We start from the raw sequence: 25,360 nt of genomic DNA on the forward strand, positions 1-25,360 counted from the left end.
CTTGAATCCTGAGTCTTGTCAAAGGGCCTCCAGTTTCCTGTAGGTGTCTCAGGAAGGGAGTGGCCCTTCCGATGATGATGGCCACGCCTTCAGGAATAATTTGAAATGCCTGCACCAGCCTCCAGAGAAGCTGGGGAGCCCCAGCCAGGGTGTGCTGAGTCAGCACAGAGGCAAGTGCAGTGTCCCTCAGCAGTAGAGGGGCAGGCAGGCAGGCTCAGCGATGGCATCCGACCTCGGTGTGGGGGTCAGGCAAGCCAGCTAGCTCCGCCTGATGGTGTCCGACGATAATTTTAAAAACTTAAAATTTATGAAACTTCTTCTAAAGTATTAAGTAGTGTGGTTTATAAAGCTCTTCATCATCTCTATGTTTCACTGGGTCATATAACTGAAACATAAGTGGGAATGTACAGTTTCTAAGAGTGAATCTAGTCAGCCCTCCATATCCACGGGTTCCATGTCCAAGAGTCAACCAACCATGGATTGAAAATATTCTTTCAAAATATTTGAGTCTGTACTTTTTTTCTTGTCATTATTCCCTACACAATACATTATAACATGTTACGAAGCATTTACACTGAATTAGGTAATAATCTAGAGATGATTTAAAATACATGTGTAGAATATATGTAAATTCTATGCTATTTTATATAAAGAACTTGAGTATGTGTGAATTTTGACATGAGGGGGCAAGATCCTACAATCAGTCCCCCTCAGATACAGAGGGATGACTATAAATTCTTACTTACATAGCTCTTGGGTGAAGAAATCCTTCTAAAAGAGAGTTAGGATTCTCTTCATCCAATGGCAGGTCTCCATCCCCCCATGGCTTGGGAAGCTCTGGGCTTGATATCTTCAATTTATCAATGGAAATCTCTGACAAAGTTGGGGTAAGAGCAGCTGCTGGAGGAGGTGAAGTGACAGGGGTAACTGTTGGAGTATTCACAAGCATCATGGCAGGTATAGCATTTCCTAAAGAGTTTTTTAAAAAAGAAAGAAAAAGATAAAAGTTGGTTAACACCTCCCATAAGATAATATGTCGCTTCAGATACCCCTTAACATTTTGAGGTACAAATAGTGGTAATAATAATAACAATGATGACGTAGTGGCCATTAGCCAAAGAATTCCTCAATTAATTTAGTAAAGTATTTTTAAAAACTAGAAAAAACAGTACTTTTAACACTACCATATACTTAAAATAGTCTAAGTGTCTATTAGATTATATACTTTAAGAAGTGGTACTTTGGTTTGAATGTTTCCCTTAAAAGTTCATGTGTGGGGGCTAGGGAGATAGCTCAGTCGGTAGAGTGCTTGCCTTATAAGCACAAGGCCTTGGGTTCAATCTCCAGCACCCAAAAAAAAAAAAAAAGTTCATGTGTTAGAAACTTAATCCAGGGCTGGGGTTGTGGCTCAGTGGTACAGTGCTTGCCTAGCACATGTGAGGCACTGCGTTCAATTCTCAGCAACACATAAGAAAATAAAGATATTGTGTCCATCTACAACTAAAAATATTTAAAAAGAATAAAAGAAACTTAATCCACAAATTGATGTTGATGATACCATTTTGGAGGTGGGCCCTTTGGGAGCTAATTAGGGTTAGATGAGGATATGAAGGTGGGGACCCCATGATGTGATTAGTGAGATCCAAGCTCTCAGGCTCCTGCTTTTGCCACTGTGTAATGCCTTCTGTCAGTTATGTTACAGTCAGGTGCAGTGTCACAAGCCTATAATTTCAGTAGCTTGGGAGGCTGAGGCAGGAGAATTGCAAGTTCAAAGACAGCCTCAGCAATTTAGCAATGCCCTAAGCAACTTAGCAAGACCCTGTCTCAAAATAAAATTAAAGAAAAAAAAAAAAAAAAAAACAGGCTGGGGATGTGGTTAAGTGCCTCTGGCTTCGATCCCAGGTACCAAAAAAAAAAAGTAGCTCTCACCAAATAGAGCCTTTCAATTTTGTACTTTCCAGTCTCTAAAATTTTAAAAATAAATTTGTTTTTTGAATAAATAACCCGGTTTGTGGTATTCTATTATAGTAATATAAAACAGACAAGTGGCAACCAATTCCTTAATTTTCTTATAAGATAAAGATTTAATAAAACCTAGTAAGCAACAAGTATGTATAAAGCATCTAATAAAACAAATCATGGAACTTTAATTAATACTTGCTAAAATTAAAACTGAGTTATAGAAATAAGATTTCCACCTTTTTCAGCAAATACATCTTTTACAGGAAGAGCCACATCACCATCTGAATCACAGGGAGAAGAATCTGGAGTTTTCACTAACACATGGTCCTTAGGAGGTGATGAAGGTGAGTGAGGAGGAGTAGGCTGTGGAGTAGCCACCGGGGTACACACTCTTGCCTAAAATAAAGTAGTAAAACAAGACAAAAGGTTTATAATTACCCAAATACTACCTGCTCATTTATTCACTATATTGAATTTAAATGAATGAGCAAAATAACAGCAAAAAAAGGAGCCTTAAATACCCTGGATCTTAAGTATATAGCTGCCAGTGTAAGACTAGTCTGCAGAAAGCCTCCATAATTGAAAAACCCTGCCTCTGAAGCAGGCCCCAAGAAAACTAAGGCACCCTGTTTTAATGTAGAGATAAAGACTAAACATATAGCTGAAGATCAAAACCAATTATAAATTTGATGGATAAGCCATGCAACAAAAAGAAAGCGCTTTAACAAGATACCAAAAAAATAAAATAAGCCCTTTAGCAAGAAGGAACAGTATGTAAAAAGGAACAGAAGGATTTTAAAAAGTGGGTGGGGGGAAAATAATAATAGGGAAATAGAAAGTACTAGGGAGAGAAAAAGCAAACATTTTAATACTAATTTGTTGAATACATAATCATGCAAATGTCTCAAAATTAAGGTACAAAAGGGTGATAGTGAAAATTAGGTCTCCTTCCTGTGTCCTTATCAAATACTCTTGACTAAGTCATTTCATATTCATTCATTTATTTTATTGCCAATGACGACAACATTCCAAGTTGTCAGGGCTGGGTATTGTGAAAATTAGCAATAATCATACCTTGGATAAATCTCATTGGCTATGATACTGTCATTGGGCAAAGTTTCATTTCCTATTTATATAGATTTATTTATGGGATAAATTTCCAAAAGTAGGAATACTTGATTAAAGGGCTGTGTGTTTTATTTGAATAGGTATATCACTAAATTTCCCCCTACAGAACTGTACATGTCACACTACTACCACAAGGGATGAGAATGCCTATTTCCCCAATGTTTGCCAAACAATGGCTTTATCAAATTTTAGAGTTTTGCCAATCTGATCAGTAAAATGGAACTTCAGTGATTTTTTTCCTTATTATCAGTGAGGCTGATGGTCTTTTTACATGAATATCAATGATTTATATTTCTTTAATATTTGTAAAATCGTTGGTTGTATCGTTTGCCCAGTCTTAAAATAGGTCTCTTTTCATTCTGAAAAACCTTTATAAATTAGGATAATTAGCCTTTATTCTATGAGTTACAAATTAATATACAATTTAAGATTATGAAGCATATGAGAAACTCTATAATATTGCTTCATAATTGGCATATTGGCATTCTTAACTTTCATTTTAGAATGAAAGAAATATACTATACTTTTTCCCTTCTCGACTACATAAACCTTAAGCATAAAAGTACTGCTTTCAAATATGATGCCACTGGCTACTTTATCATGACAAGATCTAAAGGTATACTAATGAGTTGGTAATGGATAATGATGATGATAAACTATTTTTAATTACTTCAAATTCTAGACACTAGATTAAGCTCTTCACATATATCATCTCATTTAATCTGCCACAAAACCTTATATGAGGACTAAGACGACATAGAATCATAAAGCCATCAATCATTTGCAAATTAAATCAAAATTAAATTAATTTTCATAAAAATCCCCCTATGGGATTTTTAATTATGGAAGGCTGAGGGTACAACCCAGTGGTTAGGGTTAGGGTTACTAATTAGAACTCCAGTCTTGTGAGTGTACACAATGGTGAGATTCACTGTGGTGTGTTCATATATGAACATAGGTAAGTTATGTCAGATTCATTTCACTATCTTTCCTTTTCTTATCCTTCCTTTCTTCCCTTCATTCCCCTTTTTCTAATTCACTGAACTTCTATTCTTGCCCACCCCTCTTAATGTGAGTTAGTTTCCACATAGCAGAGAAAACATTTGACCTTTGGGTTTGGGAGATTGGTTTATTTCACTTAGCATGATAGTCTTCTAATCCATCCATTTATCAGCAAATGTCATAAAGTCATTCTTTGTGGCTGAGCAATACTCCATTTTGCATATACACCACATTTTCTTTATCCATTTGTTTCTTGAAGGGCAACTAGCTATTGTGAATTGTGCTGCTATATAAACACTGATGTGGCTGCATCACTGTAGAATGCTGATTTTAAATCTTTTGAATATAAACCAAAGAGTGGGATAACTGGGTCAAATGATGATTCCATTCCTACTTTTCTTAGGAATCTCCATACTGCTTTCCAAAGTGGTTGCACCAATTTGCGATCTTTCCAACAATGTATGAATGTACCCTTTTCCCCACATCCTCGCCAACATATATTATTACTTACATTCTTGATAATTGCTATACTAACTGGAGTGAGTTTTGATTTGCTTTCTCTAATTGCTAGAGATATTTGAACATTTTTTCATATATTTATTGTCCATTTGTATTTCTTCTTTACAGAAGTGTGTTTAATTTCTTTGCCCATTTTGTAATAAAGTGTCTTGTTCTTAGGTGATACTGCAGATGCATTTAAGATGAAGTATCATGATGTTTAAAACTTCCAATTGGTTTTTAAAGGATATAGTTATGTACAGCAGATATAAAGACAGATTTTTTAAATATGCCAAAATGTTATCAATTGTGAAATATAGGTAAAGGGCTTATAGATGTCCACTGTATCATACTCTCAACCTTTTTCTAGATTTAAGTTTTTAAAATAAAATGATAGGAAAAATGTTACACTTTACTCATAGCAATAAGGAATAAAATTCTGCCACACACGATTATCTTAAGGAGTTTAAAATTCATCTATTATTTTACCATTCTTTAACAATATATTAAAAATTCCCCAGAACACTAAAGTCATGAAAGCAGAGTTGCTCCTACCGGAAAACATGTTTCCTTTGATAAGACATCTCCAGAAAAACTTGCACCCACAGGATCCTGCTTCTTTGCTTCTCTGTCACCCAGCAAGACAGCAATGGTCTCAGCCAGAGCTTCATTCACGAACTGACTAATCATGTCTGAATTCACAGGAACCCCGGCATCAACAAAGAGCTGGAGAGCACCACAGCTTGTTCCTTCCACTAAAAAATGAAAGATTTTTGGATAAGTGGCCAAGAAACCACTTGAAAACCAAAACTTAATTCCTAAAATTTAGACATCCATATATATTATGAGGATGGAAGGAAAAGTAGAGGTGAAAATAAAAACATACCTACTTATCAGGAAAGAAAGCAAGATGATAACAATGAAAATCTTCTCTCAGCAAACCAAGAAGGGGAGGAAAACATACAGATGAAAACTTAGTTATACTCTTTCCTACCACTGCAGAATTTAATGATAAAAAGGATTTGCATCCATATTAAATGTCCTCATCTGAAAACAAATTAACATTTCCAATCTTGACCAAAACACAGGGTTATAATAAGTCTGAGGCAAATTTTCCTTCCCTCTACTTTCAGATATACCAGTTATCAACATTTCGGGTTGGGCCTCCTCAAAAGTCTACAGCAGTTTAGGTGCTTATTAGATGTTCTATTGGTATATTAATTTTCCAGTGGGTTTTACTTTTCATTTATATGAATGTATATAAAATTAAGTAAAGCTTTTAGAGACTTTACTGACCATAAAGTGGTATTTCTAAGTTGTGTAGAAATATGTGAACAATGATCTGGACAACCCAAAAGAGATGAGAACTCTCCAAAGAGTATTCCTTTAGTAGTACAAGAAGAGAAGCAATATATAGAATTATTTACAGATGTCTTAGGATTACTTGCTGAGGGGTAAAAAATAGCAATTTACTCTATAGTTTCCATAGCCAGAGCTATCTTTATATTCAATAATCCCAAGCTCATATTTGACAATATATTTTCCAACAAAATCTCCCTTTTAATTTCCATAATCATTTTTTTGCATAACCATGAATCCAAATATCTATGTCATAAAGTCAAAAAAGCCTTCCTCAGACACACACACACACAAAAAGGGCAAATAAACACAGTTTTCCAAAAAAGAGAACAGGATATAAATACCATATTTGGAAATTTTAAGATTTTCATCCAGGAAAATATCAATTTTCTTGTAACTTTGTTGGTCATTTTTTTTCTTTCTTTGAAAAAACAAGATAATAGTAGAAAATCTGGGACACAGCAGTGGGAGGACAGATGGGAGCTATACTAAACAGGAAGAAGTAACCAACCACAATAACCAACCGCAACAATAAAGAGTATGGAACTGAGATGCAGGTTTTGGCTGAGTCCCAGGGACTGAGGAGGAGCGAAGAAAAGAAAATGAAACAAACAATAACCCCAAAGCTTTGGAAATTGGGTGCTGGGAAAATCTGTGCTATCGTTAACAGAAATAGAGAGCAAACAATAAGTTTAGGTAGAACAATTACATGAATTTTGGATATGCCAAATTTGGGATGCCAATGAAATATCAAGTAGGCAGAACTGCAAGTTTACAGCCTAAATGCATGGTTTAAGAGTCATCAAATGACACAGGACAATGAATGTTAAAAGGAAACTGGAAAAACAGAAAAGACAGCAGGCATAGAAACTTGGGAAATAAACTATTCAAGTAGCAGAAAATAAATGAAGAAATGAGAGTCTTAAAGCTGAAAAGATAACAGCAGCATAAAGTGTAAGAAGCCAAAACCCAGAGGACATTTTAAGAATTAGAAGTAGGCAACAGTGTCCAGGTTAGAGCCATCTACTAGAATAAGGATTTGAAAGGGAGCAACATCTTTGACAACCAAAATGCCTATGGAAAAGGAATTTCTTAAAGGGGACACCAGGAAGCCAACCCATAGCTACTGAAGAGAAGGTTGACAAAGAGAAAGTCAAAGCAGTAAATGTAGATCCTGAAGACTAGGTTTTGGGCAGTTGAAGATCCATAAAGTCTACAAAGGAGGAAGAGTAGATTATTCTGAGACTGAAAAGAAGTAAAAAAGCACAGATAATGATACATAAAATGTAAAATTTTAAAAAGCAACAAAGTTGGAAAACTTACACTATCCAGTTTCAAAATTTATTATTAAATTACAATAATCAAGTAGCATGGTATTGTATAAAAAAATACGTACAGATCAGTGTAAGTTCAGAAAAGGATCTAGACAAATATAGCCAATTAATTGAAAGACAAAAGGAAAAACTCTGCAACAAATCATACTACAACAAATCAGTGGCAGTGTTTGCCTAGAATACATGAGGCCCTGGGTTCAACTACCAGCACCACCACTACCCAAAAAAAAAAAAAAAAAAAAAGGCTATACGGGGCTGGGGATGCTGCTCAATAGTAGACCACTTACTTGCATATCATGCAAGAAGCCCTAGGTTCACATCCCAGCACCCCAGCCCCTGACAAATATTAAAGACCTAAATGTAATCTAAAACCATCTATCATCTAGAAGAAAACAAAATAAAATCTTAATGATTTTGACTTAGGAAAGATTAAGTAGTGTATCTCCTCAATCCACAAACTACAAAAGAAACATTGATAAATTAGACTTCATCAAAAAGTAATCATTTTGTCTTCAAAATGTAATGCTGAGAAAACAAAAAGATATAAACTAGAAGGACATATTTACAAAACACATATACATGTATCCTGGCTGGGTGAGGTGGCATACACCTATAATTCCACAATTCATGAAGCTGAGGCAAGTGGATCCCAAGTTCAAGGCTGGCCTCAGCAACTTAGCAAGACCTTGTCTCAAAATAAAAAGGGCTGGGGATGTTGCTTGGTGGTAAAGCACCCCTGGATTCAATTCCCAGTACAAAAACAAACAAAAAACAAAAAGTAACTTGCATCCAAAGTGAAGCCAGGTACAGTAGCATATACCTGTAATCCCAGGGATTCAGAAGGCTGAGGCAGGAGAATTGCAAGTTCAAAGCCAGCCTCAGAAATTTAGCAAGATCCTGTTTCAAAATAAAATATTAAAAGGACTAGGGATGTGACTCAGTGGTTAAGCATTCCTGGGTTCAATCCCCAGTACCCTCCCCCCCAAAAAAAGATTTAAAATGATATTTCACCAAACTGAATATATAGATATAAAATAAACACGAAAATTTGTACATCTTAATCCTCATTAGTAATTATACTACTCAGACACTAGTATAATTAAGGAAAAGTAAATTAAAAAACCACAATGACATATCTCCACTTATGTACAATGGCTAAAATAAAAACACTGATATACTAGGTACTACTGAAAATGTGGAAGAATTGAAACTCTTGTACATTGCTGGTTATAATACAAAATAATACATCTGCTTTGGAAAATACTTAGCAGCTTCTTATATACATTTATTTACCATATGACCAAGAAAATTAAAAGGTATGTCTATACAACATTTGTCTGCAAATGTTCATAACAGCTTTATTTATAACAGCCCCAAACTAAAAGACTATATATATCCATCAACTGGTAAGTATATTAACAAATTATGGTATATCCATAGAGTATAATACTAATAAATGCAATAGCATACATGCCAAAGCATATAAGCTAAATAAAATGAGTCAAACAAAAAATTATATATTGTATGATTACAATATATGAAAATCCAGATAAGATAAAAACAGTGATAGAAAGTGGATCAGTGGTTGTTAGTGACCACTGATATATGTGGGAGATAGAAGTTTTCTGCAAAGTGGCATTAAGAATCTGGAAAGGGGGCATATTCCTGAAACCCCAGCTACTCAAGAGGCTGAAGCAAGAGGATCACAGTCTTGGCAATCAGCAAAACCTTGTCCCAAATAAAATTTTTAAAAATGTAGCTAAGTGATCAAACATGCCTGGCTTTAATTCTCAGAATCAGGGGGGTAGAGCAGAAGTAGTAGTTAAAGGGAACTTTGAGAGATGTCAAAATTTTTTTCCACATCATGATTGTATGGCTGATATATAGCTGTGTGTATTTGTCAAAATTTATCAAATTGTACACTGAGAATTGGTGAAATTTAAGGCAAATAAATTATACTTTCAAAAAAACTGATGGAGAAGCATTAGGGGAGGAAGGGAGGTAGGTAGAAGAGAAAGAGGAAGAGAAGAAAAATAGGGAAGAGGAGAAAGGGGAGAAGGAGGTCAAGAAGGAGAAGAATGGTATGGAGTCCTCACAGGAACAGGCTCATTAAATCATTCAATGAATACTTAAACTCTTTTTAGGTATTAGTTAAGGGTAAGGAGAAGTAACTTAAAACCTGAATAATTTACAGTCTAGTGATGAGCAAGATATGTAAAACAACAATAATATAATTTGTTAATTATCATAACAAAAAATATATAAAGTACTCTGGGGGAATAACAGTTTGGGGGTGGGAGGAGAAGGGTATTTTAATAATCTGAGTGCTACAACAAGAAATAAGGGAGTGAGGGAGAACTGACCTCCACTGGAGTACTAGAGAGGAACTAAGAAGTGAGATGTGAAGTAAGACTTCGTCTTTTGGACTGTGGACAGAGCTCAGCAGTTTAAGTGCTTGTCTCGTATGCCTGAGACACTGGGTTTGATATCTAGTGTCACCAAAAACAACAACAAAAACCTAGCTTTTTTCAGCTAAAAGACCTCTGGGATATATTAATCCACAAGGAACTAAAAGGTTCTAACTTTATAACAACAACAAAAAATTCCATTTCACTTACCAATGTCAGAGTTCAATGGTTCACTTGCCTCACTGACTGAAACACTGGCATTAAGTCTGGCCTGCTGCTGGATTGGAAAGAGCCCAGAGATAATCCTTGACATTATTTCTTGTTCTACCCTGGAAAGTGAGGAGATACAAGTTAAGGATTTCTAAATTTGACTAAAATATATAAAATGTTACACATATCAACCTTAAAAATAACCTTTACCCATGGGCACAAACATTCTATGTAAAAGCAGTCATCTGAAAAAGTTACTCCTGGAAAGAAGAAAAAAAATGTATCTTGCAACAATATAAAACACATGAAACAATCTCCTTGTGAGAGATTGTTCAGATAGTCAAAGAAACCAAATTAAAATCTTTCACATTAGCCAGGCATGGTGGCCCACTCCATGGGACTACAGTCCCAGTGGCTCAGAAGGCTGAAGCAAGGATCACAAGTTCAAAGCCAATCTCAGCAACTCAGCAAAGCCCTAAGCAACTTCGTGAGACCGTCTCAAAATTTAAAAACTTAAAAAGAACTAACAGTACCCCAGAATTGAAGTTAAGATTTGCCTAAAGATTGTTGAGCACATCACATACCTAGGTTTGATTTTCACTCTGAGAAAACACTTATAAAACTGTATCAAGATCAAAGTTAGAGAAAAATATCCATCTGCACTTTCCTCTGAATATAATGAATAATGGTTTTCTTCTTAAAAAGGAAAGAAAAAGTTTTTTCCAAAGTCATTTTCAGGAAGAAGGAGGAGAAGGGAAAGGAAAGGGGGAAAAGAATAGGAAACCTCTTTTGGTACATTTCTTTAGAGTAGTTAACAGATTTCTTAAAAATTATTATACAAATGACAGACCTTTGTAGTAGAAAATACATAAATTTTTAAAAATTGATAAGTTTCACCCAATAATTCTAGATACAGGGATAAACACAATTAATAATTTGGTATATACATTTTTGAACTCCTGTTCTATACACACTTATTTTTGAGTAAGGTCTTAGAAGCTGGGGTTACATTGTTAGTATCATGTTTCATTTGTACACCAGCAAATAGTATCTTTCAATGTCCCTCCACAGTCTTCTAAACCTAAGTTTAACTCTATTAACATTCAGTTGTTTATTTTTAGTCCATAACTTCCTTAAGGTTTATACAAGGATATAATAAGAATTTATTTCATAGTCACATGTATATGTAATAACATAGTATTACAACTTACTGTTGTAAATATGTAATAAATTTAGAACAGTGCCTTGTTTTTAATGCTAGGTATTATACGACCCAGTAGCAAATCCATAATTATTTCTTTACACTAAGTTTCTGAAAGTGAGTCATTAGATTAAAGAACATGTACATTTTTAAGGTTTCATTACTCAGAAAAGTCTCTTTTGCCATAGCAAAAGTACAAATATTCAAGGACCAAAATAATACCTCCAATATTTAGTTATGCCCTTAGCATTACATCAAATAGCAAAAGAAAAGTTTAATAAACAAAAGCAGACATGGAAGATTTTTGACTAAAATTTAATATTTCCCATTTATATTTGCTACTGTCTATTCATACTAAAATCATTATAAACTCACCACTGAATTAAACTATTTTCCAATGTTTCTTTTCTCTCAATTACTTTATCCAGAATGTCAGTAGTGGGCTGAAAACTAGAAACAACTGGTGGAAATGGAGGACCATTATACTTTGTAGAAGCAACTTGAACACTTCTGTTAAACTCTAGTAATGGTTCAGAGCTTTCTGAGATTTCATCACATTTTTCCTCGTCCTGATAAGAAAGAAAACAAAATTAACATGTTCATGTATCAAATATGAACATTTACTGAGTGCCAAGTATAGGCAAGGAACTTAGCTGGGTAAATTAACCCACATTGTTAATGTGGGAGCACATTATTATAACACGCACAACAATCATACATTCACTTTGAAGAAAATTTAATACAAAAGTATTGTGTCTTTTTAAAACTCAATTTAGGCCAGGGGAAAAAAACACAGAAAAAGAAAAAACAAAACAAAAAAATCCAATATTCCTTCTACACAGTCATAAAAAAAAAGAACTAGAAAACTTGATTATTACTGCACAAAATAATAACATTGTAGAAATTTATATATTTAATTTACGGTCATAAAAAATGGCTCAGTTGGTAGAGTGCTTGTCTCAAAGCACAAGGTCCTGGGTTTGATCCCCAGCATCACAAAAAACAAAACAAATTAAAAAAAAAACCTAAAAACTGATGCTTCCAATTATCACCATTCCCTCTTGTAAAAATTACAATTTAACAATTCATTAAACAATAAAAACAATGCTGTTTTATAAGAAAAAAAAATTACAATTTAAATATGCAGTTAGATCACCTTACACATGATTTACATCATCATATCATGGTCAAAAGAGCTCTTTCTGGAATTTTTAAACTTATTATGATGAAAAATGTCACATATCTGAAAGTAAAATACTATTTGTTATAAATACATACTATTTGTTATAAATAAATAACAAGAATCACATTTATCTCTTCCCAACTTCAACAGCTCTCAACTCATAGCCGACTCTGTGTAATCTAAACTCCTCTCCCACTCATTTTCCCCTTCATATGTTATTTTGAAGCAATTATAGACATCATGAAGTACACAGCTAATAAGTGGTAGAGCTAGAGCAGGAACTCTTGTCTTTGAACTCCAAATCCCTTGCTAGTACTATAGTGTTTCTTTCAGTAGGCATGAGGAATATGAAAATAAATAGGGTTCTTATCTACAAAACACTCATATAGTGCTCAAATGAGAAGACATACCTGTGAGCAAAAAGCATTAATAGAATGTATAACTCTGCATATTTTAAAGCAGGTTTTCATTTTTTGATTAACAACCTAGTCTCAGCTCTGAAAGAAACATGAAAAAAATATCTTCCCTAAAATCCATTGGCATATTAGTATTCGGGTTTGATCTATGATCCTTTTTTCCCCATCTTTTATATTTTATTTCCTCCTACTTTTTCCCTACTTGTTCTTTTATTTCTATCATTTCTATAACTCTGCCTCAAATATGGTATTTTCCCTTGGATTTTAAACTACTCAAAACTTTTTTCTGAGTATAAACTATCTGGTGACCTTACCACTACTCCAGAAATCAAAAGATCAATGTAATAAGATGAAAAAAAAAGGACTGGTTGGAAAGAGGGAAATCAAAAGAAATAGAAAGAAGAAAGTAGAAAGCAAACAAGATAAGATGTAGGTTAGAAACAGCAGACAATCATGAAATTTCATGGAGGCAGACAGGTACCATAGATAAAGACAACACTGTACTAGAGAATAACAACTTTTTAATTTTTTAAAATAAAAGTAAACTTAACTTGAAATAAAAGCTAGTTTCTCAAAGCACTGCAACATAACATTGATAGTTGAAAGATATTCAACCACTTGGAAAAATACTGGCGAATGAACAATTGCTCATGGTTTCTAAACTTGTTACCTGTACAACATCGATTACTTCATCAAAGTTACTCCCTGGAAACTTCACATCTTCTTCATCTACCTTCATAAATTCTGGAGTCTAAGAAATCGTTTTAAGAAAGTTTTAGTAGTGTTCAACTATTAAATCTTATATGTAATTTCCACATGTAGCATAAACTTGCAATTACATGGTCTTGTTTTTATTTTAATATTCTGTTCAGAATTTATTCAATTAGTAAATGTTATCCAAGCTAGTCCCAAGCCTAGGTCATCATTTCAAAGCAATAAAAAATTAAATATCAGTTTTAACATTTAAACGACTCCATCAACAAATGCAATTAAGTTAACTGATCAAAATGTCATGATTTCTCTCACAGTTATGATAAAGAAGAGAGTTTATATGTATATAATTATACACAAACACACACTCACAAAAAGAGAGATACAGAATCAACTAATTTTTTTACATAAACAAAATAGTCATTTCACAAATTTAGCTTCTGAGCCTTGCTATGCAAAGGCTAGTCACTAAAAACCACAAATAGCCTCTTGCTGAGAGCAGAACGAATAAACAATTTGAAAAGTTTTTTATATGTTAAATATGTTTCAATAAAATACTGGTGAAAAAAATTACTAGTGAAAGTTAAAATTAGGTATAAATTTCATTTAAAGTCAGTTCTATTATTTTTAATTAGAGATACTTAGTGCTTCTCCTCTCTTTAAAACTACCCCCAAATGACCAAATTTGCTCACAACAGAGCAAGACCAGGATAAAACCAGGATAACTTACAGTGCTATTTTGCTGTGTAGTAAAGGTATAACGGTTATTTAGAAGCAAATTCATACTAGATTGCATATTTTTGCATCATAACAACAGCATAATGACAATGTAACATACCAAACTATGAATTCCAATTGTCACTAAAAATTCACATTAAGAAATATATAATGCCTTGAAAATCAAAGATTCTTTACCAAGAGAAATTCTTTCCTCATATGAGACAGTCTCATAAGTTATCAAAAAGTTATAATAAGAATTACTACTTTCTGAATATGTACAAATGTAAGGATCTGAAATAAATTTTCTTTCCAGTTCAAAAACAATTTGAGATTCATTCTGAATCTTTCTTCAAAATCTAAATTATTATAATAAATAATGATTTTGACAGAACACTTTTGTATGGAATTACATTAGTTAAAACCTACACTCAGACATTACTTATAACAATGATAGAATTCTAAAATACACCTGTATCCAGGTCTGCAGCTGAGGAAGAGGGGCTTCTCTGGGACTCTGCAGAGGGGAACCACCATCAGCACTACAGTTTGAAATGCTGTCGATGTCTACATTGGGTAATACCTACAACAGAATACAACATCTAGTTTTCCATATCATTCGAACTCAAATATTTGTCAAAAAGCTAGATAGCAAAACATGCCCTCTAAATGTTTATTGTAAAGTCAATGGCTAACAGCCTTTTTAAATTATGAAAGTTTATTTTATAAAACATAAAAAGTAAAAGAGGAAAAAAATTCTATCTTAGGCTAATTCCATTTCACTACTAAATTCTTTGTCTTTTTATATTTACCTATTTTAGATAAGTCTAAAACAGTTTTCATTCCTGATTTTTCATATTAGGTCATAAACATCTTATCATGCCTCTATATAGACATTATTTTTATATTTTAATATTTCAACATCTTAATTATTTTACCTTAATTATTTTAATTGTGTTCCTATTGATAAATATTTAGGGTATTTCTAATTTTTCCATGGTTATACAAAAATCACCACACACACACACACAGGATTTTCTTCCTAAACTTACTTTGTATTTGCTATTAGCTTAACTTCTTGGCCCTTAGGACATAAATATTTAAGATTTTTAGTAATTACTTACTGGCAAAATGCAATCAATCTCTATTTACATCATCCAAAACTTAATCCCAAATTTTATCCAACTTTCAACTAAAATTAGATAATAACATTGCTTATTCAGTAACAGTTTTTTATTTTATTTTTTTTTTTTTTTTTGGTACCAGGATTGAACACAAGGGCACTTAAATACTAAGCCACAACCCCAGCCCTTTTTGTTTTTTTATTTAGAGACAGGGTCTCACTAGGTTATTTGCCTCCTCGCTAAATTGCTGAGGCTGGCTTCAAAGCTACAATCCTCCTGACTCAGCCTCCCAAGGACTGCACCACAATGGCCACTCAGTGAGAGTTTTTAAATGCAGATGTATTGTTATTTTAATTTGCATTATCTTGGCTATTAGCAAGATTTAAATTTGAGTTCCTTGCTGATAAACTGTATTTCCTCTTTTACAGAAACATTCATGTCCTTTGATTTCAGGATTTAAACCTATATGTTTTCTTATTAATTTATGAAGTTCTTTATATTTAAAAATTAATTCTTCATTATCATTTTCCTTTCATATGTTCTCACTGTTGTTTTCCTTTTTATTTTTTATTTCGGATTTTTTTAAATATGAAGGCTTTATATTTTACAGATTCAAATCTAATTTTTTATTATAGCTAGAGTCTTTTTTCTCATATCTAGATTTAGCTTCAGCTTTGTAAAAATTCTGATTTTTTAATATTATTTAATTAAATTTTAGCCAACTATTCAGAACTCATTTGCTAAATGCAGTAGTAATTCAAACTCTAAAATTGAGTTTTTCCCATTAAGCCAATTATAAATGCATTACTCACATAAATTCTATTTCCCACTGATTTATGAAGTCTCTATCACATTACATTATTTTTACATTACCGAGGCTAATTCTGAAATCCTGTTATATTGAACCAATACTCAAACATTTAACTTTTCTAAACACTTTATTCTTTCAGATATCCAAATAATCCTATGGTTCAAGAAAAAAAAATGGGTACTTTTTAAAGTAGAATTTCACTAAAATTATACATTAAATTGGAGAGAATCAAAAATTCGAATAAAAAAATAAGTTGTATCTAGCAGGGTGTGGTGACACACACCTATAATCCCAGTTACTCAGGAGGCTGAGGTAGGAGGACCTCAATTTTGATGCCAGCCTGGGAAATTTAGGAAGACTCTGTCTCAACATAAAATAAGAAGGGCTGGGGAAGGGTAGAGCATTTGCCTGGCATACATAAGACTCTGGGTTTGATCCCCAGCACTACGAGGAAAAAAAAGGGGTGGGAATATAGTTCAGTGGAGTGGTAGAGTGCTTGCCTAGCATGTGTGAGGCCCTGAGTTCCATCCTTAGTGCCACAAAAAAAAGTTCTCTCTACATTCATTCAACTCTTCTTATATATTTTCATAAAGTTTGAAGTATTATATAAATCTCACACCTTCTTTTTAAAATTAATTATAATACACTGTTCAATCGTTCCCTCTGGATACTGTCAAGTGACCTGGTTATTGGTCTAAAAGTAGTTTAAACCATACACAACAAGGATAGGGACATAATATTAACATCACAGTTTTAAAGAAGGAAGGGCCAAGATGAAAGCAAAGTTCCCATGAAGGATTACAATGGATTTTAAGTACTAATATTAAGGCAAAGACTTTTGCCCTAAAATATTCTGCTCATGTACTATGCCATACCTGTACAGAAAGCTGAGGAGGATCCTTTTTTTCTGACTTCATTTCTACAACTGCTATGTTGGCTTTCTTGACCCCAGTTTCTACTTTTCGAGATGATGGAGGAATAGAAGTCGTCACAGTTACAGGGTGTGGCTTGTTTACAATCACTCCAGTAGGCCTCACGGAATCACTATTACTTTGGGTTTGCCCTAAGAAGTTCAGGGAGGAAAACTAAAGTTAACTGTTTCAAAAATAAAGGAAAACTCTAAGCTACTGCCTGGATCTGTGTGGCTGTTTTCTCACACGAAAGGAAAGTACACCAACGATTACCTCTCCCTCTATTATCACCACTGTGAACACGCCATGTCATCCTTTTAGCACGAGGGACATTTCTTAGTACTAATCACTATACACCTACTATTTAATTCTCAAAACAAAGCCCTTACCACATTTTAAAATATGTCCAAAATTTCTCAGCTTTCCTTTCAAAAGTTCCATTTGTTTTCTGCACTTTTAAGTAAAGAGAAAGTACGGTTTACTCATTAAAAGCACCAACTCTAAAGTAGATTGCTTGGATTTGAACCCCAGCTCCACTCTAGTTGTATAGTCTTTGACAAATTACTAGTTAGCCACTTTGTACCTCAGCTTTTTACCTATAAAATTGGTATATTACAAAGTGCTCTCTATATGTTGTATTAAATGAGTGAACATATATAAAGTGCTTGGGTTTTAAAAATGTTAGCTATTATATTGCTAGAAGGCATGATTGAATACACATTAGCTGCCAAGTTGACATGTCATTAACCATAATATCAAAAATAAAAAATTCTCAGGCTGGGGATACAGCTTACTGATAGAGCACTTGCCTAGCATACTCAAGGCCCTAAGTTCAATTCCCAGCACTATAAATAAATAAATAAATAACTCTCTTATATTAAAAAAAATTATATTTAAATCACCATCAAAATTAAGGCAAAAGAGCAATGGCACCAAAAGAAAAAAGTTAATTAGATTTGAATAGCAAAAATGATTTGTTCAATTTTGCATGAAGACCAGAAACCTCAAATAAGGAAATAACAAACAATCAGCTTATAAGACATGACTACATGATTTCTACTTATCACAGCCTAGTTCCAAGATTCATAAAAGTGCTTTAAAGTACTTTCCCTAAGATATAACAAAATTAACAAGTCAATCTAGTTTCCTGAATTCTTTTTTTTTAAATTTTTTTCTTAGTTGTCAGTGGACCTTTTTTTTTTTTTTTTTAATTTATATGTGGTGCTGATAATTGAATCCAGTGCCTCACACATGCTAGGCAAGTGCTCTACCACTGAGCTATAACCCCAGCCCTCCTTAATTCTCAAATTATTAAATTATCATGAATGTCAGTGACACATATAAACATGTGATAAAGTTTCACTTCATCTATGGCTATGTACTATCAAATACCGAAAGGAAAAAAAAAAGTTTCCTCTGAGTGAAACTATAGCAGGAGTCCCTTATTTCAGAGATTACTATTACACAGCATAAGATTCATTCATTCACCTCTACAAACAACACACACAGGAAAAGGTAAGTGACTACAGTATCAGTACCAGCTCTGATTAAGAAATTATAATTCATCTACATATTTTATTTATTCTTACCTAAAAGAATTGCCATAGGAATTAGATGACCTTCCAGTGTACCTGAAAGAGTGGGCATTTCTCTGCTTGGGCTGAACACAAATTGCTGATCACCATGAGGTGGTGCAGTAATGGGACGCCGCATCTTAGAATCCGTCTTCACAGATTTTGTTGCATAAAAGTCAGTTTGTGTTCTTATTGATTTTACTTTAGTGCCTATAATAATCAACAGCAGATATTTTTAAATATTACTTAAATATCTACCATGCAGCCATCTGGAAATATAGCAACTCTTCTTTACAGAAAAATTTCATTCCATTTAACAAGAAGTTATAGGGCCCCCAAACAGAAGTAACATAAATCTAAGCTTGGCAAACATCTTAAATGGCTAGAGAGTAAATATTTCAGTCTTTTTGGTCATTTGGACTCAGTTGTAACTGTTCAATTCTGCTGATGTATCATGAAAGCAGCAATGGATAGTTAATAAATGAATGAACATGGCTATATTCAAATAAAACTTACATTTATATAAACAGTTCACCGGTAGACCATAATTTGCCAGTCACTGTCTAAATGATCAATTTGTACTTTATCCTTTGAAATTATATACAGATAATCAAATTCTAAACCTATTTAAACCCAATAGAATTTATCATTATACTGAAAGAATGGACATTTTTTTAAGCTGCCTGTTTTATCTCAACTCCCTAAGGTCTCCCTCCCAGTAATGGGAACAAAGCCCTTAAAGCTGTTCCAGGAAACAGCCCCAAACAGAGAGTAAAAGAGTAAATTGAGCCAGATAGCCAGATAGTGCTCAGACAGTAAGATTACCAGAAACTATTGACCAGAATCTACGCCCTGTTGTAAAACATTGTGAAACATGTTGTATGTTATCAGCCAACTCAGACCCCCTTTGGAATTTCCCGGTGGCTTTGTTCCCCTTTTTTCCTTTTTTTCCCTTTCATGCGTGACCCCTCCCAATGTGTGGTCTCTACCTTTATAAACCTACAAGATACAAGATTTTTTGCTTGGGACTCGACTCCTGGACTCCTGCGTGAGTCACGAGTTGGGTCCCAGCGCACTGGAATAAACACCTCTTGCGGTTTGCATCAAGTGATTGGGGTTGCGGTTTGCATCAAGTTGATTGGGGTTGCCGTTGATCCATGGGACAGAGTTGGAGTTTCCTTTTTGGGGGGCCTTACATTTGGGGGCTTGTCCGGGATAAGACGCCCCCCCCATCCGCGGAGTCGACCTTGGAGGTAAGAAGGGGTACCCCGAAGTTGTCTTTGTCTTGTGTTTTGTTAGTTGGTCTGGTTCTGTGAGCGCGCTTTTGGTTTCGGTTTCGCAGCCATTAGGTGACTCGTGAGAGTGGCCGAACAGTGGTTGGTAGACGTGCCCGGAGGGCCACAGGTTGCAGCCCTGCGGGACGCCCCAAGGGTGGAGGAGAGCCAGGGACGCCTGGTAGTCTCCATCGGTAAGGGCGCTGATCGGGTTGAGATCGCACCCATCTGATTCTGTTGTGCGTTTGTGGCGGACAAGGTGGAGGAAGGGTTGGAACAACTGCGGGGTTCTCGGCCCGGGCTACTCTCGGGTGGACCCCAAAGGTTCCTTCTCTGGACTCCCCCTCCCGACAGCCCTGAAGGGTAACTTAGCAAAGTAGCTTCATTCTCAAAAGTAATGGAAAATAAGGTCTCATAATTTTCTTTAACATCCAACCTGTCCTGATGAGATGGCTAAAATGCCCTAGGCACAAGGTTTCTGTTAAAACCTGTTAGATCCTTCCAGATCTCAGTCAAGGCTTACATTGAAATATAAATAAAAGAAGCCTAAAGGCTCTGTAGGAGACCAGTCTCAAACCCAGGGAAAGAAAAGGTAAAAAGAGTCTTTAAAATTCCAGCAAAGTAAATGCTATGGTACTTTACTAAAGTAATTCACGGCCGTATCATTTTTCCAGGACTCTTGTTTTTTTTTAATTATATGTTTTTTTTTTGAGCTCATGATTTTTTTGATCAGTTCTATTTTTTATTCAACTAGAGTTTTTGAACATCTGTTACATTACAATGGAGATTCACCTATAAAGTTACAAGGCCTTGATTTTGTGTTATTTGTATGTCGTGCTGTCTAATGTCATGTTTTGTCTGTATCAAAACTGAGCGCTCCTAAAATTAAAATTTAAAAATGGATCCAGATACTTTTAATTCACGTGATTTAAAAAGGTTCAAATTGGGTAAACTAATAAAAGCAAAATGTCTTTGAAAATAACTCACAAGTCTCTAGGTGGTCAAGCTAATAAAATATTGATGTTAATAAAGTTGTTTCTAGGACTTTTCTTCAACAGGAAAGAGACAGCAAATACTGTTCAGGACACTTGTCTGATATCTTGTTTTTTACAGAATAAGTTAATTAGAGTTAACATGTATGGGATTACTCAAATGTGTTTGTAGAGACATTGGATTAATTTACAAAGTTAAAATGCTAATTGTTAAATAACATCGAGTACTTTTAACTCCTTAAATTCCATGGGGTATCATACTTAAACATTATTGGTGTTTTCATAGGTTGGTAAATAAAAGGGTTTAAACTTGCTTTGTGTCATCACTAAACTAAAAGCAAGGTTACTAAGAGTTATGTCCTAACAAGTGCAATTCTATATACAAAGGGTCCCAAAAGTTTACACTGTGTTTCAATTAGAGTACTATAAACAACAAAATATTTAATCTTATTAAAATAGAGTAATTTATCTAAATTCAGAAATTTCATAAGAGTTGTTTCAGAATGTGAACAAAAAGGGGTCAACAAATAGGAAAGAGAAAATAAAAGGTTCTGGGTATGGAAATATATTTAGTGAAAGGAAAAAGAAAATGTTTCTGGGTAAGAAAGTGCTTGTGTGATGAAATACATGAGGGTCTAAGTAAGTGCTAAGAAAGTCTATGTGTAAGTAAAGGGCAAGTTTCAACAAGTTTGCATGTAACTAAGTTGGTTGTATGTATGTGAGACAGCTAAAACTATTTAAGGTTTTTCCTAAGGTGAAATACTAATGTTCTGATATAAATCAAAGTTTGATCTATATGGTAGAATGACATGGTAAAATGACAAGGATTTGAAACACTAATTTACTCTTAACTTTGTGTCTATTGTTTTATTCTTTAGAACAATTAGTCTTAAAAATTGGGAGATATATAATTATGGTTAAACAACTGTTATAGAGTATTGTACTATGTTACAGAGTCTACATTTTTCTTTAAAAACTAAATTTGGTAAGATAAAAGTGTCAAGGTAATTGTGAAATGGTCACTAGTTGTATATTAAATGTGTTCATATTTTTCAGGACCACAAGTTTTTAAAGCAAGGAATTTATTAACCTCTGCTATTCTCCAGATTAAACTTGCCTGTAATGGTAATCTTAAACTTATAAAGAGTAAATTTTAATTGGGGATTTATTTCTATCATTTAATGTTCTAGTATAGGACCTGTTATCAATAGGGTATGTGTAAAATTTGTTACTTTTTACACTGATAAAGAATTTCAAATATAAATGTATTTATAAAAGTTAGAGCCTGATTTGTTTAAAGGTTAATATTGTGAAACATGAAAACATTTTGCCACTTTATCACGCAAAAGGAAAGTTAAAAGCTCTTAGGCTTTCTTTAATTCATGTTTTAGATATAATGTTAAATTGTTTTAAATAGTGTTCATATAGACTCAGGAAGAAAAATTAACATCTACACTGACAGCAGGTATGCCTTCGCTACTGCCCATGTCCATGGGGCCATCTACCAGCAGCGGGGGCTGCTGACCTCAGCAGGGAAGGAAATCAAAAATAAAGAAGAAATTCTAAGGCTGTTAGAGGCCATTCACCTTCCTAAGAAAATAGCAATTATTCACTGCCCCGGACACCAAAAAGGGGGGTCAAAAGTTGCCAGAGGGAAACAAAGGGCTGACAGGGAAGCCAAGCGGGCGGCTCAAGGACTTAACGTCCTATCCTTGTCAGGGGAAAAACTGATGTCTCACCCTAAGGATACGGCACACCCCTCTATTAGGAACTTTGAATATTCAGAAGTAGACCTTGAGGAAATGGACAGATTAGGATTTCGCCTGGAGACTCCAGAGGGGATCCGGGAAACCTCAGAAGGAAAAAGAATTCTCCCTGAAAAACAGGCGATCATATTTCTCAGACACCTTCACAAGTTAACTCATCTGGGCCCAAAACATTTAAAAACTCTTGTCCAGTCTTCACCGTATTACATCATGAAGCTCGGGGAGCTTGCAGATACAACTGTAAAAGAATGCAAGTCTTGCCAGATGATAAATGCCCAGTCCAGCAAGCTACCTCACGGCAAACGGCTCCGAGGAGACCGTCCTGGGAGTTACTGGGAAGTGGACTTTACTGAGGTAAAACCAGCCAGGTATGGATACAGATACTTATTAGTATTCATAGATACATTTTCAGGATGGGTTGAAGCCTTTCCTACCAAGAAGGAGACTGCTCAGGTGGTGGCCAAGACAATACTAGAAGATATCTTCCCGAGGTTCGGGGTGCCCAAGGTAATCGGGTCAGACATGGCCCTGCGTTTGTTGCCTAGGTAAGTCAGGGACTGGCCAAAATCCTGGGGCTTAATTGGAAATTACATTGTGCTTATAGGCCCCAAAGCTCAGGGCAGGTAGAAAGAATGAATAGAACTTTAAAAGAGGTCATGACTAAATTATCCTTAGAGACTGGCATAACAGACTGGACAGTCCTCCTTCCCTTTGCTTTGTTTCAGGTGCGCAATACTCCTGGCTCCCTCAAGCTAACTCCTTTTGAAATCCTTTATGGGACTCACCCCCCACTCATTACCATACATAGTGCTGCTCACTACTCCAACTGCAGTAAAAGTCGACGGCATCACCGCCCGAATTCACACTTCGCATGTCAAGCCTGCACCACCACCAGACCCAACGTGGAAAGTGGAAAAATTGGACAACCCCCTCAAGCTCCGCATCCACCGTGTTCCTGCTACTGTTGACGCACCTCCCGCCGATAAGTAGTCCCAACCCTCATGTCCACCCTGATGGGTCCCCTTGTTATACTGCTTTTACTCCTCACTTTTGGGCCCTTCATCCTAAATCGCCTAGTCACCTTCATCAGGGAGAGAGTAAGTGCAGTACAGGTACTAATGCTCAGGCAACAATACCAGTCCCTCCACCAAGCTTTGGAGAAGAGTATACAGAGACAGAAGTTCCATGATTAGAACTTTCCAAAAAGAAAATGGGGGAATGAAAGAATGGACATTTTTTTTAAGCTGTTTTATCTCAACTCCTTAAGGTCTCCCTCCCAGTGATGGGAACAAAGCCTTTAAAGCTGTTCCAGGAAACAGCCCCAAACAGAGAGTAAAAGAGTAAGAGCCAGATAGCCAGCTAGTGCTCAGACAGTAAGATTACCAGAAACTATTGACCAGAATCTACACCCTATTGTAAAACATTGTGAAACATGTTATATGTCATCAGCAAACCCAGACCCCTTTTGGAATTTCCCGGCGGCTTTGTTCCCCTTTTCCCTTCCGTATGCGACCCCTCCCTATGTGTGGTTTCTGCCTTTATGAACTTGTAAGATTTTCTGCTAGGGACTCGACTCCTCGACTCCTGCATGAGTCACGATTTGGGTCCCAGCGTGCTGGAATAAAAGCTTCTTGCGGTTTGCATCAAGTGACGCCTCCTGCGGTTGATTGGGGTTGCCGTCGATCCGTGGGACAGAGTTGGGGTCTCCTTTTTGGAGGTCCTACATTAGCATGTAATTCCAGTCACTTTGTAGGAGGATTGTAAGTTTGAAGTCAGCCTCAACAATTTAGTGAGGCCCTCAGCAACCTTGCAAGAAGACCCTGTCTCAAAAGGACCAGGAATGTGGCTCAGTGATGAAGTACCCTTGGATTCAGTCCCAGTACCAAAACAAAAAAAAAAAGAAAGAAAGAAAAAGAAAAAGAAAGAAAAGAAAAAAAAAAAGGAAAAAGAGACTAAAATATTTTCTAAAAATTTCCTGATATTATTATATATTTTTATCTTTAACACATGGGTGGGTTTATACATCCAGATTTTTAAAAAATTTCCTCTTATGATTCCAGAAAGAAAAATTTTAGTACCATATCTATATTTTTACTTCTTATTCTTTGATATTCATTCATTCTCTGTAAACAAGTGTTGGGCACTATTCCATATGCAGACATTCTGAAGGTGTTAAACCAACTGTCCTCATGTAGCTTACAGTGAGTGTTGTAAGGAAAACAAAAAACAACATGAGATAGTGAAAAGTGTTATAAAGAACAGTAAGGCAGGGCTGGGGAGATAGCTCAGTTGGTAGAGTGCTTCTTGCAAGCACAACACCCTGGGTTCGATCCCCAGCACCGCAAAAAAAAACCAAAACAAAACAAAAAAAGAACAGTAAGGCAGGGCAAGGGGATAGGAAGGACAAGAGACAGCTCTTGGATAGAACAGCCAGGGTAGACCTCTATGAGGAGATAACATCTAAGGCAGAGGTGGAAAGGACTGAGAAGGAGCTCCACAAGTGTCTGAAGGAAAAGTTTTCCAGAGAGAGGAGTAGCTGGCAGCAAGGCTTCAAAATGACCATGTGTCCACAAGCTCACTCATTACATTAAAAGGATTACTGAAAAAGTTACTTTTGGAGCTGAGCACAGTGGTGCATGCCTGTAATCCTAGCAGCATAGGACACTGAGGAAGGAGGATCACAAATCCAAAGCCAACCTCAGCAACTTAGTGAGGACCTGTCTCAAAATAAATTAAAAACGGGCTGGGGAGGTATCTCAGTGGTTGAACCTGCCTGGGT

General features: G+C 35.2%; 1 protein-coding gene across 11 annotated transcripts in view; it reads right to left on the bottom strand.

Annotated features, from left to right (window-relative positions):
• The window catches only part of KIAA0586, a 136,657-nt gene that overhangs the window by 69,431 nt on the left and 41,866 nt on the right, over positions 1 to 25,360 (bottom strand). For all 11 annotated transcript variants that reach the window (XM_079125787.1, XM_079125788.1, XM_079125785.1 and 8 more), the window contains 9 exons: positions 18,565 to 18,759; positions 16,940 to 17,127; positions 14,602 to 14,712; positions 13,372 to 13,452; positions 11,478 to 11,671; positions 9,902 to 10,020; positions 5,146 to 5,345; positions 2,199 to 2,358; positions 747 to 969 (listed from right to left, as the gene is read on the bottom strand). In XM_079125787.1, coding sequence (XP_078981913.1) covers positions 747 to 969; positions 2,199 to 2,358; positions 5,146 to 5,345; positions 9,902 to 10,020; positions 11,478 to 11,671; positions 13,372 to 13,452; positions 14,602 to 14,712; positions 16,940 to 17,127; positions 18,565 to 18,759 — 1,471 coding nt within the window. The remainder of the gene's footprint in view (positions 1 to 746; positions 970 to 2,198; positions 2,359 to 5,145; positions 5,346 to 9,901; positions 10,021 to 11,477; positions 11,672 to 13,371; positions 13,453 to 14,601; positions 14,713 to 16,939; positions 17,128 to 18,564; positions 18,760 to 25,360) is intronic.

Source organism: Sciurus vulgaris (assembly GCF_902686455.1).
Source record: "Sciurus vulgaris genome assembly, chromosome: 2".
In the NCBI taxonomy this organism is placed as follows: Eukaryota; Metazoa; Chordata; class Mammalia; order Rodentia; family Sciuridae; genus Sciurus; species Sciurus vulgaris.